Source organism: Acipenser ruthenus, chromosome 16, assembly GCF_902713425.1.
Source record: "Acipenser ruthenus chromosome 16, fAciRut3.2 maternal haplotype, whole genome shotgun sequence".
In the NCBI taxonomy this organism is placed as follows: domain Eukaryota; kingdom Metazoa; phylum Chordata; class Actinopteri; order Acipenseriformes; family Acipenseridae; genus Acipenser; species Acipenser ruthenus.
Genome location: NC_081204.1, coordinates 6,372,865 through 6,388,080, shown reverse-complemented (window position 1 = coordinate 6,388,080; position 15,216 = coordinate 6,372,865). Strand labels below are relative to the sequence as shown.

The window sequence follows — 15,216 nt, the reverse complement described above, 5'->3', positions numbered from 1 at the left end:
AAGAAAGGCCTACAGTACTCGTCTGTTCTGCAGAGTATGTATTTTATTTAAACATTGTCGGTTTTCGCTGCTATTCTCACAGAATAGTATCACATATGGGTTAATTACCATACAACTAAGGAACTTCTGACAGCTTCATCATATAATTACTTCACATTGTACATTACTGGGAATGGAAGTTGTTACTATAGGTATTCTCCGGGGACTAAACAGGTTTCTTGTGTTACGGCTGAAGTGCATGTGAGGAGGGGTAATAACTCGGATTTATTTTTGTAAACATGCACACCTACTGTAAGATGCATTAAGAGTAATGCTGTTTTTCCAAGGTTAAGTGCCATTACCAATACTAGATGGTATTACTAGGCAATCTATTGTTAATGTAAAAAATAATACACAGTGTAATAAAATAGTTTATTTTGAGGCAAATAGCTTGGAGTTTTCTTGATTTGAATGTTGAAATGATATGTATTTGAACTAAACCGGACTTTTAATTTTAATAAAAACTGCTAAATAGATATTATGGGGCCTATTATGATACCAGTTTGCCTTTGATTGTGCAAAATTGATATAAAGTACTGTAGCTTCTCTATATTCCATAATAAATACACAGACACATGTTTTTATTGTGAAAGCTTTAACAAGTAGGTTGTGCTACATTATTTCTTGGATATCCCAATACTTTAGGAAGCTTGGAAAATCATTTCTATCCAGGTTTTCATTCGGTAGGTAGATAGATAGACATATATTAAAAAAGATTTTCAGTTCACGAAACACAATCTTGTGCCATATTCACATACTGAAGATGACATGTTAGTTTTTGTAAATCTATATTTAATGTAGCTTGCTTTGTTCGACAAGTATTGTTGAAATGCAGCTAGGTGTGCTGATTTAGTGGTACTGTATGGGGGAAAAAATAAGATAACAAGTGATGCTGTAATGTTTTTAAGGTTGTGTGGTATGTGACAGACCCATTTTTCATTGTTTGAGTGAGGCTGGTGGCTGGGGTGGTTGGCAGGCGCAGGCCTTCTGGACTGACAGGTGGTTGGAGGCTCCCAGCGGATCACAGCGCTTGAGAAGAGGGGCAGGCAGACCAAAGCAACTTTAAAAGAAGAAAAACAAACTTTGTGATTGATTGTAGGTAGCTGACAAGGTCAAGAGAAACAAACTCAGTGGACAGTGGAGCTAAGACTCAAACTGAACAACTCATTCAGTCTGCTGTGAAGCACCATGCAGCGCTCTCTCAAAAATAGAGTTTCTGCTCCATTTCTAACCCAGCAAATTATAACTTGACCATTTATTCATCAGATTTGCAAATTCTACTGGTGCATTGAAATGCTGTGTTTGTGGTTTGCCAAAGAAATGTGTGAGTTCCAACAAACACATTTGAGGTCTGTGCAAAGAAAACCTCAAAGTTTCTAAAGCGCAGGAGACCCATCAAGTGAATTGCCCAGTTCAAGACATATGATCCTAAATAGAACAGCCACGTGTGTCTTGATTTAATGGGTTGTTGATCTTGATTCAGAACATCAATTTTAGAGAGTTGTAGAGTTTCCCCTACGAAGCACACTGCTAAATACAATGGTGATTTGTCTGCTCCATCATACACTTAAAGATCTGATATTCTGCTTACGAGGTTGAGTAAATGCTGCTTTCTAAAATGCCGAATACATTCTTAAAATGAATTCAATCCATTGAGCCTGATTTTGATTGTTAAACTAAAAACATATTTTTATTGTGTCACATAATTGGTGAGTTACTAACATAATACAACAAAATAATTAACTTGCTGTACATCTTACCACAGTACAAAACGAATCCCTTCATTCGACACAATTCATTGTGTGCTATCAAACAAGTGGGGCTGTGGTGTTTATTGGCAGAGCTGATATCAAGTCCATGTGCAGTAAATGACTCAGTAAGCCTTTGTTCTCAGATTGTATCATGCTGCTTATTCATCATAACGTTATTTTTGGAAGAAGTTATTTTCTTAGGTGTCAAACTGGAAGGAGAGTGATTTAGATAAGGGGTCTGGTGGAAACCTGACATCTTTTCCAGTCATTAATGAGTCCTGACTGCTCTGATTATTGTTTCAGTTCAAGGTTATACACCATAGATGTGATGCCAAGTGAATAAGGGTCCATTTGTTTATTTATTGGCACATTACTAGATTGTTACAGTATGGTCCTAATCGCTCCAGTGGAGGCAGGAAGTTATATCATAGGGGCAGTTACTACTTAAAAGCAACTTTAACAATAATTTGTTATGAAAATTCCACAAAATTTCCATTATTCACGCAAGTTTATAAGCAATTATGACTATCTGATTTATACAGTTGTTAGTAAATCCTAAGAAAAATAATACAGATTGCAACTGCAGGCATTTCCTAAAACAGCCTCTATGGAGGAAGGGTCAAGGCAGCAGGGTAAACTAATTCAGTGTAACGCTTGATCTCAAGTGGACATTGATCTTTACCTTGACAAGACATTATGATGTTGCACTGAAGGATCAACATCTGTTACACGTCGGCAATTATTTAGGAAGGCTATCGGAAAGAAAAAAAATAATAATCTTGCCTGCAGATGTTGCAGAGAAATGTATCATGCATTAATAATTCTTTTTTCTGCTCTTCTTTTGCAAATGGCTACTAATGGCAAGCAGGCTTGTCACATTCTCTTTGAGAAAGTATTCTAGATATTAATTAATATGATTTATCCATCTAGAAAGTGTTACGCATCACAGAAAGTGGAAACATTTCTCCCATTAAGAAACATGTCGTGGATAAGCAATGGTTTTGGCTCAATGATCTAAAAAGCACAAATAAAAACACAGAGTAATTAGTCTAAATAAAGACTGTCAATTTATTCTGGCCTATCTGATTGCATGGTTGTCAGAATATAGCAATACAATCTTGGTAGTTTCGTTCAAGGTTCAACGTTCAACTTACACTAGTGGCTTTAGACATTTGAGTGTTCCTTGGGAATACTTTTAGCTTTCATATGACTAATATTTTGATGCACTGAGGTTGAGTTCAATTGTAAGTTGAACTGTGTATGTATCCATCATGTAACCTAAATGTCTGGTTTTCCAGCATTTATATGAATCTTATACGGTAACTTTACAAATCCACCGTCACCACAACTACAACTGCTAATATATTAAAAACCATTTAAACTTGCAACTTTATATTTTCAGACTTGGATGCCATATTAGGGCTGCCATATTGGGTCAAAGTTCCATTTTAGATGGTTAATGCAGTAGAAATTAACCATTTCACTGCCACATGTTTTCAGCCTCTGACATTCACTGCCACATGTTTTCAGCCTCTGACATTCACAAAAACTTGTATTTTTAGTTTCTAGTTATGTCTGACATTATCAACCTTTATTAATTAACTATTCAGATGTGTGCATTCCTTAATGTTTGATTTTTAAAAATTTTAATTTCATTTTTTCAAAATTATGTGTGCATGCAGTATCCTAATTTGCAGCATATAATGCATACTATGAACCAGTTTATAACACAGCCTGAAGACAGCAAGCATACATTTTTTTATAGAGTGCATGTTATACTGTGGAAATGGTGGTCCTGTCCTCATACCATCTTGGTTATTTACTTCAAGGTGGATACATCTCAAAATAGAAGGCTTTATAACACTGAAAATTCAAATCTCTTTCACCCAGTCAAATGTTATGCAGACATATCTACGGCAGTAACAAGAGGTTCATTTCTGAGGGATTATCGTGTGTGACTCACGCCATGGAATATAGGGCATGCTGAAGTATGGATGCATTTCTGCCTTTGTACCAATTAAGAGGCCTGTAAATCCTTCTGCTGTGTCTGATCATAATACTCATTCACGCCTTGCATCAGAACACATGATTTTTCTGAGAGAGACATTGCGCAAGATATAGGGTATAGTCTTCTGTGAACATTTTCAGGCAGCATTATATTTCATGACTTAACCAAAGTGTAACCCCTTCCATTCATCCCAGTTTTTCTAACCTATTCATGATGACATTTTCAGGTTCACGAATTCCCTGAATCACGTTCACTTTCATTAGGGTTACCATATGGCTCCAGATTAACCGGACGCTTTGAGACAGACCGGGATTTCAAAATTCCCCCTAAATTGAAAGTAATTCACGTATAAATGAGCTTCACCTTTGCTGAGATTAATCCTGCTGTGGTGGAATTGCTTAGGCGCAGCAAACAAGTCACACTGATCAGCTGCTTCTGATCAGATCTTAATGAACGAATAGCTGATCTATCGATAGAGCAACGAGACGATGATGCGATTGTTTTTGCAGAATAATATGGGCGATTGAATTTTAACAAACAGAAAAAAATAGCGACTGGCTGCAATTCATTCTTAGTATAATACAATTATTTGACACGCATGCGGGTATTTAAGCACCATTATTAATTGTAGCTCAGGATGGTTCATTTACGCATTCATTTATTTCAATTTAGGGGCAAGTTTGAAATCCCGTTCTGTCTCACAGCGTCCAGTTAATCTGGAGCCACATGGTAACCCTACTTTCATTTTTGCATGCAGGACTCATTTTGTTGTTTTCATAGAGATTATTGTAACCAAACAATGTGTCATCTGGCCCCAGTAGTTGTTTGATAGACAGACCGAAAGCTGTCCAAATTTGCACTATATTTCGTGCTATGTTACCTAAGCAGATCTTTTAGAAAAATGGATGTCATATTTTATGTTAAGTCTGTCTAACTTTTAAATGAAAAGTGACTTCTGGTGCAACAATAGTTACACTTGAAAATGTCACACATCCATTATTCAGCGTTCAATCTTGTGCATACGTCGTGAACTTTAGAGACTAACTCTGGTACAGAAGGATGATCAGAAGTCTTAAGGGTTTTTTCTAACATACTATTATAACCAGACACACACAAACACAAACCTCCCTGGATCTCTGGGCCTCAAACTGAGACCTGACATGCATTGTCCAGGTATATGAGAACCACAAGCTCCTATAAAAGGTTTTACACAATTGTAGTATAAATACTGTGTTAAATAAATGCTGCTCCAAGAGAAAGGTTACTGTTCGCCATTTCAAAACAATATAGATGTTTTCTGTCTTTCTAATAGAAAATAAGATCTTTCAACGCATTATAAACAAACTCACTGCTTCTGTGATACTCACCAATAGAAGATGAGTCATTTGGAAAAGGATTAAGGTACACTGACCAAGTACTGTGGAGGACAGGACAAAAGTAACTCATGCATGTATTTGAAATGCATTTGAATATAATAATTTGTTTATTAGGAATCAATGCTTAAGTATTAAAAAAAAAGTAGTGTTTAAAGTAGTCCCTTAAACTGCTTGTGAATCTGGGATTTATCCCTTGTATAAGATTATTATTATTTTATTATTTTTTTTTAATCAATTGCAAAAATAATTTACAAAAGTAAAATTGCTCAATAATTTTGTAGGAATAATGCAGTTTCTTCATAGACCGTTGAAAGAAAGGCATGTGCGGGTTCACTTAAAGGGACGTATGGCCTATAGACACTTAAAACAAAAAAAAAGTATACATTTTTTAATTTATGAAACTTGGTAAACAAAATCTGGCTGCCTTCGCATGGTGCACACGTAGTGTGAGACGCATCTAAATTCATAGTGAGCGTGGCTTGTAATCATTGTTTGTGTCCCAGATGGTTTATGAAAACATTTTGCAATGCCATCTGCCAGGCGTGTGTCCAGCCATCCGCATGTCACTGCAAGAAAGGACTGGGCTCTTATTGAACAGCACACAGCCAACAATCACTCTGGTCCTGGGCTTTCTTCTAAATGAGCGACCTTCCCACAAAAAAGGTTACGTAGGTTCTGTCATGATCAATCCTCATGTCTTTGTTAAGATTTCGATTGTGCAGGCTCACAATTTAACATTTTAAAAGGCACGCTTCCTCCACAGGCAATGTTTACTGTCGTGATAGATTTGTATTTAGTTTAAAAACCTCAATATCTTTATTGTTAACTGGAATGTTTCTGTAACATTACAGCATTTTACTAAGAATTCATAAAAAACATGTTTTTGAAATAAATGTGTGAGATAAGCTGTATTGTGTGTGAGAGAGTGAGGTTCGATGCACTGTATATGAGTGTGCATGGAATGTCTGGCGATCTTGTTGACTAGTGAATGGACTGAACCATTTTATACATTTCTAAGTGTATATTGTAAAATACTCCAAGGCATCCGAATCATAATTGAAGCTAGTCATTGTACTCTCACTATGGTAATTTACAGAGAATAAACCTGGCAGGCCCAGGCATGGTCTCTGAATCCACATCTGAAGTGACATTTGTCTTCCATTGGGAAGGAACACACACACACATCTTTTACTGTACAGTGCTGGACTTGTGTTGTTTGTAAATGAAATTTAAATGTAAAGGATAAAGAAATAATACATGCGAATATTCTAGCAAGCTTCCTATAATATTATGGTATTGCATATTTGAAGTAAAATGTATTATAGTTATCGTTATGTAAAACAACAACATGACCACATACTCTGCTTGGTAGTTTTATAACATAGCAATGTATTAGTACCACTAACGTTCTTGATTTTTTATTTTTTTTTTCAGGCACAACCCGTGCCCCTAGAGACGGAGAAGTCCCAGGTGTAGATTACAACTTTCTCACAGTGCAGGAATTTTTTAACCTTGAACAGAGTGGAACTCTTCTTGAAATTGGAACATATGAAGGTAAACCTTTCAGTCTGAATTCTGGCCAGCACACTGCAAACCCAACAATACATTTCTCTATTCCTTAGCATTCCGTTTTATTTATATGTAACCCGATCAGAGAATGGATTTTTTATGTGAACCAACCAAAATAAGTTATCCTGTCCACGCTCTAACCGCATGTCAACTCTCAGTTCTAATTTAGCTCACATACAAATTCCACTGGTGTTTTTACTTTGGTCCACAGAGAGCATGCTAGCAGTTTCACAAGTTAGCTACAGTGACTGCTTCCTTCTTTTTTTTTTTAAGAACTCAAGGGCCAGTACGCTTTCTGCTGACTGTCGAAAATGTTTCTCCAGTCCTTGTATTACCATTGCCTAATTACTGCCACATTTCTCTTTTCCAACATACTCCCGGGAGCCTCTGCCACTTGAAACAGCCATTCTTTACAACATCAGCCCCTTGCTTCTGTGCATGACAGGTGATTGTCACTTTAGACATTGTTTACATGCAATGTGTGTACAACTTGTCCGTTGGCTCTGTTAACAGGGAAATGGTTAGGCAAAGAGCCCTTAAGGAAAATGAAGAAGGGGTTTTATTTGAGAGTTACTGTAGCTTATGGCTTTGTGATGGTGGAAGGAACCTACATGCACTATACAGTATCTATATATTAAAAGGCAAACAACATCAGAAGCTACAGTAACTGAAGTCTTAATGCTCACATTAAACATGCCATTTTCCACAAAGGTAACATTGTAAGTACCTGTTTATTACATTATTTCATAGTTCAACATTGTGTGTTCTCAGCGTTTTTTACAGTATTTTTTTTTACTAGCTGTCATTGAAACCTGGCCAAAACGTAACTCTGTGTGCTCTTTTTTCAGACATAGTATGATATCATATTCGATAATATTCAAGCTCAGAAACCCAAACTGTGATGGAATGTAACAGTACCAGTGTTCATGAAAAAACCAGTGTTCAAAAAAACACATGAAACAAAAACTCAGCAGCATTCAGCTTCTGTAGTAATCACGTGCACTTGTGGTCAAAGACACATAGTGCGTATAGGGTATGATGTTGTAATTTAGAATTGCTTGATACAATAATTAACTACATTACATTATTTAATTTAATACATAGTTCTGTCCAATTTCTGCATATCAACAAGTTATTTATTATTAATGAATTGTCTTTTCTTGACAGTGACACATGTGAGTGGTTTATTTTGATGGCTGTTGGGGAGTTGACGTTTGGTCAGTATGCAGCATTTAGCACACTGGCAGGCTTAACTGACTTTTCTAAATGTTTTCTAAGTGGTGAAGCCCTGCCATAGCTTGTCTAAAATTCCATGCTTAGTGCCGTTTAGAAACTCTGTCAGGTTTTATTGTCTATTTGTCAGGTTTATTATTTAATTCTATTTTGGTTTAAAAAAAAAAAAAGAAACATCCTTTGGGACCTTCGCCTTTTCACCTTTTGCAAAAACTGCACTTTTCAGGATGTGTCCTGCAAGAAAACAAACACAGGAACACAGTTGGTGATCAAATGTAAAACTGATGTCTACAGGGGACAGTGTTAAATCAATGTATTGCTTGTGGCCTCTAGACAACAGACATCGTCTTCATAAAACAAAAACACCCCAGTTTGAATGATGTGGTATCTCAGACAGACCTACGATTGGATGAACCTGAAGACTGAACTATCCTTTCACTCTCCCTGGAGATAACGTTCAAGGTTCATAGGTTAGAAGAGCTCAAACAGCACCGGTCTAGGCTGTGTTTTATACCTGGGTTGCAGATTTTTTAAAAAAAGGTCTTCAGTCTCCACTGCTGTCAGTCCAGTTGCATGGGAGCCTAATTCATTAAATTTTTAAACACAGATCTCATATATCATTACAGGGTGTATGATCAGCTTGGTTAAAAAAAAAGAAGTTATTCTTATGAAAATACAAACTGAAATTAGAATTGAATGCATTGTGAATAGCCCTAAGAGAATTGCAGATTTTTGCTAAAATTGAGCATCCCAGTAAATATAATTCAGTTACACTAAAAAAAACCTTTCTAAAATAACATTGACCACATACCGCTTACCAAAAATGTGTTTATATAATAAATAAATAAAAAATGGCAATCATGTCTAGTACCTCCTGGTTTATTCAGGTCCTCCTGATTGTAGACTTGTTGCCTTTAATTTCATTATCTGCTTCTGTCTACTTTGTGGGATTATTCAATGATGACATCCCCAAACAAAAGCTGTTTACAGAGAAGCAACTGTAAATCAACTGGCAATCTCTAATATGTAAGCTATTAACCTATGAAAATACCTCAGTCTCCATGTCAGACTTTCATTTTTAGGCCTAGCTGAATCAAACAGGTTCACTGGGATTATATTGGATGTGTGTGTAAATCTCTCTGGAAAAAAAACAGCCCATTGTGTTTCTTCAGGTATAGCAAGTTAATACTTAGTCACCTAGCAACAGAGGACTTGCCAGCACTAAAAAGGAGGGTTTGCACATCTGAAGTCAGTGCATTTTGTTGTCTCAACTAATCTTTTTATTTACTGGATATTGCATTTTGTTAAATTTACATTCCCATTAGCTTACATGAAAAATAGAACAATGCTACTAAATAAAGCACTTCAACTCAAAATGTCAACAACAGCCAGCGAATATGAATTCAAGTGGTTTGCTTTTCTATGTGAAATTGGTGTGGGTTTTTATTTGACAGCTCTGAATGGGGACCTCATTTTCTTCTGGGTTATACATTTTCATATTTCCAGACTGGAAGGATGTTTAACAATCTACATGTGTTTGAAGTAACAACTTGAAAATATTCTGGTTTTATTCCCCCTGGAATGAGTTATTATGTTAGAGATCCAGTTTTTATTAGGTTTGCCAGTAGCAGAAATATATCTCTTATTGTCGAAGAATTGTTTATTTTTTAGGTAGATTTTATTCTTCAGTGTATACAGTACACAAACATAATTGAGATTGTTGGTTGAGATAACCTTGTGTGACTAGACATGTCAGTAATTGAAATTCAAATGTGATGAGGTAAAGTTTCGCTATTCAGTGCATGGGCCATTGTTTCAGTATTGCATGCTTGCTGCACCTAAACAATAGGCCTTATCTTGCTAAGTGGCATTTTCAGGATGAAGAATAATAATTTGAAAAAAAAAATCTTTGGAATCAAATGCTTGTTACTTCCACTATTAAATACATTAGCAAGCAAAGGCAGTCTTTCCCTCTGCACACAAAGACCTGGTGATTATAAAACTTGTGTTCCCATTTTTTTTTTTAACATGCTAATGTCCTCTTGTCGCCTAGGTAACTATTATGGAACACCCAAGCCTCCAAGCCAGCCCCTCAGTGGGAAAGTGATTACCAGTGATGCTTTGCAAGACAGCCAGTCTGGCTCCCAGCACTCAACCCCCAAACGAACCAAGTCTTACAATGATATGCAAAATGCTGGTCTAGTCCACACAGAGAATGAAGATGATGAAGAAGTCTTTGAAATGAATAGTAGCTTTACAGGTAAACTAGCTGTTAAAACAGCATTTTTTATGTTTTAAAGCAAAACGTGCTGATTGTGCCATTTGTCACTGTCCTTTGTATAAATGTGGTCTGAATTGTGTAACTTGAGTCCTGCTGCCCACAGGGCCCTCAAGAGAAAAAAAGGGATGTTACCATTGGCTTTCCTGGTGAATGAACATTTTAAAAAAGATAAACTAAGTGGGGCAAGATATATTAAATAGGAAGCAAACCAAGTCTTACCCAGTGTGTAAGGTAGTTTGTGTCAGAACTGTATTGTATGGATTATGAAGCCTTTAAACACTAGGCCACAGTAGTATATTTAGCCTGTTGGTAATCATTTTGAAGTAGTCTAGTGCTCTATGTGAACTTAGGTTCAGTAGTCACTGCCCAGTTCCCATTTTATTGGGGAGTAAGAGACAACACTGCAATTACAGCTAACACTAAGGGGGCACACTGGTAAACTGTCTATGCATGTCAAATCACAGTTTGTAGTTCTCCCAAGGTAGGAATAAGGTGCATGCATATTGGCTTGTCTGTGAATGAATAGAGATGTCAGTCTGGCACCTTTCATTAGCACCTAATTCGTCAGAAAAAAAAGAAAAGATGGATCAGTGTGAACTGGAGTAATCTGTGCACCACAACCCTGGTGTGTGCTGAGACAATGCTTTGTCACTGTCTTCTTGGTGGTTAGGGTTGCTGACGTGACATATTGGCCCAATTTATCAAAGTTTTTACTCTAGGGTCCATTTTGAATTTGTTTTTTTGGTGCAAACACAACAAAATGTCACAGAACTAGTAAGATGAACAAACTTTCTTTTGCAAAAGTGGTGTATATTGCTAACATGCCTTAAAAGCTTTGATATTATTGTCATGAGAAAGATGAGAAAAACACGACTTTATTAAAACTTGTTTTTGGCCTCTTGACCTTCCTTAAAATGCCATTGGTACCTTTCCGAAAACCATGCTGTATTTGGATCTTGCTTTCTATCTCTTTATTGCTGTATGGAATTATTTGCTGTCTGAGAATGAATACAAATATGCTCCCTATTTATGCTTTAATAATATACAAAGCTTCAGAATGGCTTAATGTTGGTGGTTCTTTTATTGCATTTTGACCATATTTTCATTACATGGACTGTTTGTAATGTTAGGGATTAGTTGGAAATAAACCTTTATATATGAAGTGACCAGGTAATCAACCTGGATGTTAAGCACTTTATTGTAATGTTATCAGAATAGCGTGCTTCAATGTAAAGTTGATTGCATTTGTTTGTGTTATGTCTGTGTGTGTAGTGTGTGTAAGCTTGACCAAGTTTGAAATTGGAGCCACACCCATTTTCTTCCTGGCTGATGGAAGTGTTGCCCTATTAAAAGAACCCCCCACTGTTTCTTTAACCAGAGCAGTGAGAAACTGATTGTGTTAGGTCACACGCTGCGCATGCACAATTCTATAAACCAGGGAGGTTTGTTCTGAGACAAGCTTGAAAAATACATGATAACTTCAAAAGGCACAGTGATTGATGTAGGATTCGAATGGTACAAAAGGTACAGTAGGAAATTCTGATTCTACACTTTTTCACTTTACATAGTTTATGTATTTATTATTAAGTAATCAAATTACGTTTACATTAAACATGTATTTAACATGCATTTTTAAAAATACAGTAGATAATGGATAATCACAAAACAAGGTACGCAGGGAATGCATGAGCAGTTATAGTGGGGGCTTCACTCTAACCTTTCATGGCTTCAGTACAGCCCTTCAGGCAACATGCATTAGGGTTTGTTGATTCTCTTTCATTGCAGTTCCTGGCTTCTCACAAAGACTGCCAGCAAAGGTGTCAGTGACATGTGATTACTTCCGAACTGACTGAAACTGCTCCACTGATCTTGCAGAGATAAACTTGGTATTGAATTGCCATTCCATTGAGGCATCAAGACTGTGACGCTTATTTACTTTTAGGAAACACAGACATCTTGCCAGTGTCTAGTTTTTGACTTGTGCTTTCCTGAAAAAGAGATTTACTCACATCAATAATATAGCAAATAAATACATATTTAAGTTTCCAAATTAATGGTGGTGGGAATGTTAAGGCTTAAATGCTTACTGTATGCTTTCTCAGCAGATTCTAGTGAACACGACGAGCACATCTCAACACACCCACCACCGAGAGAGAAAGCCCCCTCGTACAGCGTCAACAACGCCGCTGTGTCAATCACGGAAAACTCTCAGCAGCCCCACCCACACCTTCACCCTCCTGAAGAGGACGAGCTAGGCCCTCTGCCAGAGAACTGGGAGATGGCATACACAGAGAACGGAGAGGTCTACTTTATAGAGTAAGTACTACTCTGTTATGTCATACTGTTCATCTATATTGAGTGATTACAATATAATACCAACCTCCAGTTATTTTGTATTTTAAAGATAATGTTAAGTAGTTGATGCTGTACACTGCAGTTACACAGTGTTTGTTATTAGTAACACTTTGGCTTCAGTGCTGCAGATGTATATAATCACAGTAGCCTGGTGTATAGGGTATTGCTTTGAGGAAGCTGAAATATAGTAGTTAGACAAATTAGTGGTGGGGCCTTCAGTTTTCTCATTGGTGAATATATACATTATGTGACGCTTTGGTGTCAGAAGGGGTTTTGGCGTAATAATAAGCCGTTTCCATTTTTGTTTTACAGCCACAACACAAAAACAACATCCTGGATAGACCCACGGTGTCTGGAAAAGCAACAGAAACCACTAGAAGAATGTGAAGATGACGGTATGTACACTATTTTATACACAAACCCCTTTTAAGCATTAGGGGGCACACTTGAGCTGCAGCATTCTCACTTCCTTGCATTTAATATTGTCAAATAAAAAGAACTGTGCTTTGCAGACACCGGGCATAATTTCTGTTCAGTTTGAGTGAGTGCCCAATTTTCCCCAAAAGTTTATTAATAAATACGTGCATATATATGCATGCATTTTTGTAATTTTGGTGCATAGTTACTGTTTAACAATATAACATATTATTGCAGTAGGTAAGCCTGGTCCTTCAGAATAATCATATTCAGTGTTACACTAGATTCAAAGAGGTTTCAAGCCATTACATTGATAACAGCTTGGTTGCCTTGTGTCACAAATACCTCAGTAATGAAGTAATCAGAGTTAGGCAGCATTACTTTCAAAGTGGAATCTCACCAACAGTGGCAGGCTGCCACCTGTTGACGTGTTTTGGATTTGTTTTGAAGCGAGGAAACGTATCTAAAATGTAAAATGGCTCCGCCTTTAACGCTGTAGCAGCTGACAAGTTTAACACCAGTGCTCAATTATACACCTTTAATTTGAAAAACGTGTAACATTTGCATGCATGCAAAAAAAAAACAGACTGCAATAAAAGGGTGTGTGTGAAAGAAATAATTAATAAACAAGTTTTTCTGAGGTTTGAAGCAACTTTATTTAAATGATAAATAGCTTAAGGGAAAGGTGGACAAATAAGGGATGTCAAGTTACGTAACCTTTTAAACCAACTGAAACAAAATGGTTGTTTTGGGTTCTGCTTTATGTTGTTCTTCTCATAAGGTTTGGGACTGTTCCTGCATTATTACAAATGCATACATGTTCTGTTCCAAATAAAAAAAATAAAAAAACAAACAAACAAAACCAAGTAACCTAATCGAACCTTTTGTGGACTTGAAAGTATTTTTGCTACCTCCATTAATACAGTAGTGCAGTGTGTTGTTCTTGCCTGGTGTTGGTGTCATGGGCTTTGTCAAAGTGTTAGATGATTGTCAAAATCACTGTGCTGCAAACAAGACTGCGCACGATTGTATTTATATATTTGCAATGTAAGCAACTTATTTTTTCTTACAATACCCTGGAGCATTAGTCTTTAGAATAAGTAAATACAGTAATTAAAATATAAAAAAGGAATGATATAATCAACTAACATGTAGCACATTACTTATTCTGTAGGGTGTTCGGTGGAAGAATATAATTACTTTGTGCATGAATAAATACCTACAAATAAAACAGTAAAACTGTTCAAAAACCAAATGCTCCACCGAAGTAGTCTGTATTTAAGATATAGTGATCTTATGGTGGTTTTTAACATTGCTTTTTGATTTCTGCCTATTGAAACCATACTGAGGTTGGCAAAACACTATTTAGATAATCAAAGATAAATGCTGGATTTCATAGCTGTCCTTAGTTATTCTTTGTAGAAAGTCTTTGTTTGACAGATTCATTTGTCTTTAAGTCTCCAATATCAATATTTACAATGATTTACAATATATTTCTACAGTAAACATACCATAATTAAATGATTCAATATCTGACTGATTTGCCATTTTTAATGCATTTTAATGAATCTGAATAAATGTAATGTTTAAGAAAGCTTTCAAGTCCTTCAGTTTGATTGTGCTAACTTGCTTTGCTGCTGTTTTGCCTGGTGTGGGTCTTGCTTTGTGCTTGTACATGAATGTCTTTCTTTTCCTGTCTCTTTCCTTCATTTGCTGCCTTTCCCTTGGAGAAGAAGGGGTACACACAGAGGAACTGGACAATGAGCTAGGTAACGCAGCCTTCGCTTCATATTGCATGACTTACCGACAGACAGGAAAAAAAGAAAGCAGTGCGCTTTCATGCCGACATATTCTGCAAGGTGATGGACTATAAACTATTTCTACTTAAACCCCTGGTTTTGGTTTCTGTGTTTTTGCTACTAATATTGTTTTTAGTTTGTATTGTCTTTGTTTCTTATTATCTCAATTTGTACCTGATTTGCTGCCTGAAGTGTTGTTAGACCATCCTATGTGAGGTGTTTTCACAGACTGATTAAAGCAGTATCTGCTAGATATACAATTTCAGATAAATAAACCCTATACAAGTATTTTATTTAGTATAAAAATATGGGACTGATCGCATGCCTTTATTTATTGCAGTTTAAAAGCAGCAAACACATACTGTAAAAACCTTTGTATAAGTCTATT

At 36.4% G+C, this 15,216-nt stretch overlaps 1 protein-coding gene across 16 annotated transcripts in view; it reads left to right on the top strand.

Annotated features, from left to right (window-relative positions):
* LOC117412042 (membrane-associated guanylate kinase, WW and PDZ domain-containing protein 1-like) overlaps window positions 1-15,216 on the top strand; it is a 129,339-nt gene that overhangs the window by 83,396 nt on the left and 30,727 nt on the right. For 6 of the 16 annotated variants that reach the window (XM_058988610.1, XM_058988606.1, XM_058988604.1 and 3 more), the window contains exons 3-7: window positions 6,609-6,728; window positions 10,030-10,236; window positions 12,360-12,573; window positions 12,925-13,007; window positions 14,763-14,798. In XM_058988610.1, coding sequence (XP_058844593.1) covers window positions 6,609-6,728; window positions 10,030-10,236; window positions 12,360-12,573; window positions 12,925-13,007; window positions 14,763-14,798 — 660 coding nt within the window. Of the gene's footprint in view, window positions 1-6,608; window positions 6,729-6,760; window positions 7,189-10,029; window positions 10,237-12,359; window positions 12,574-12,924; window positions 13,008-14,762; window positions 14,889-15,216 lie in introns of those variants that run through there. The other 10 variants (XM_058988600.1, XM_058988598.1, XM_058988599.1 and 7 more) reach the window with 4 other exon arrangements.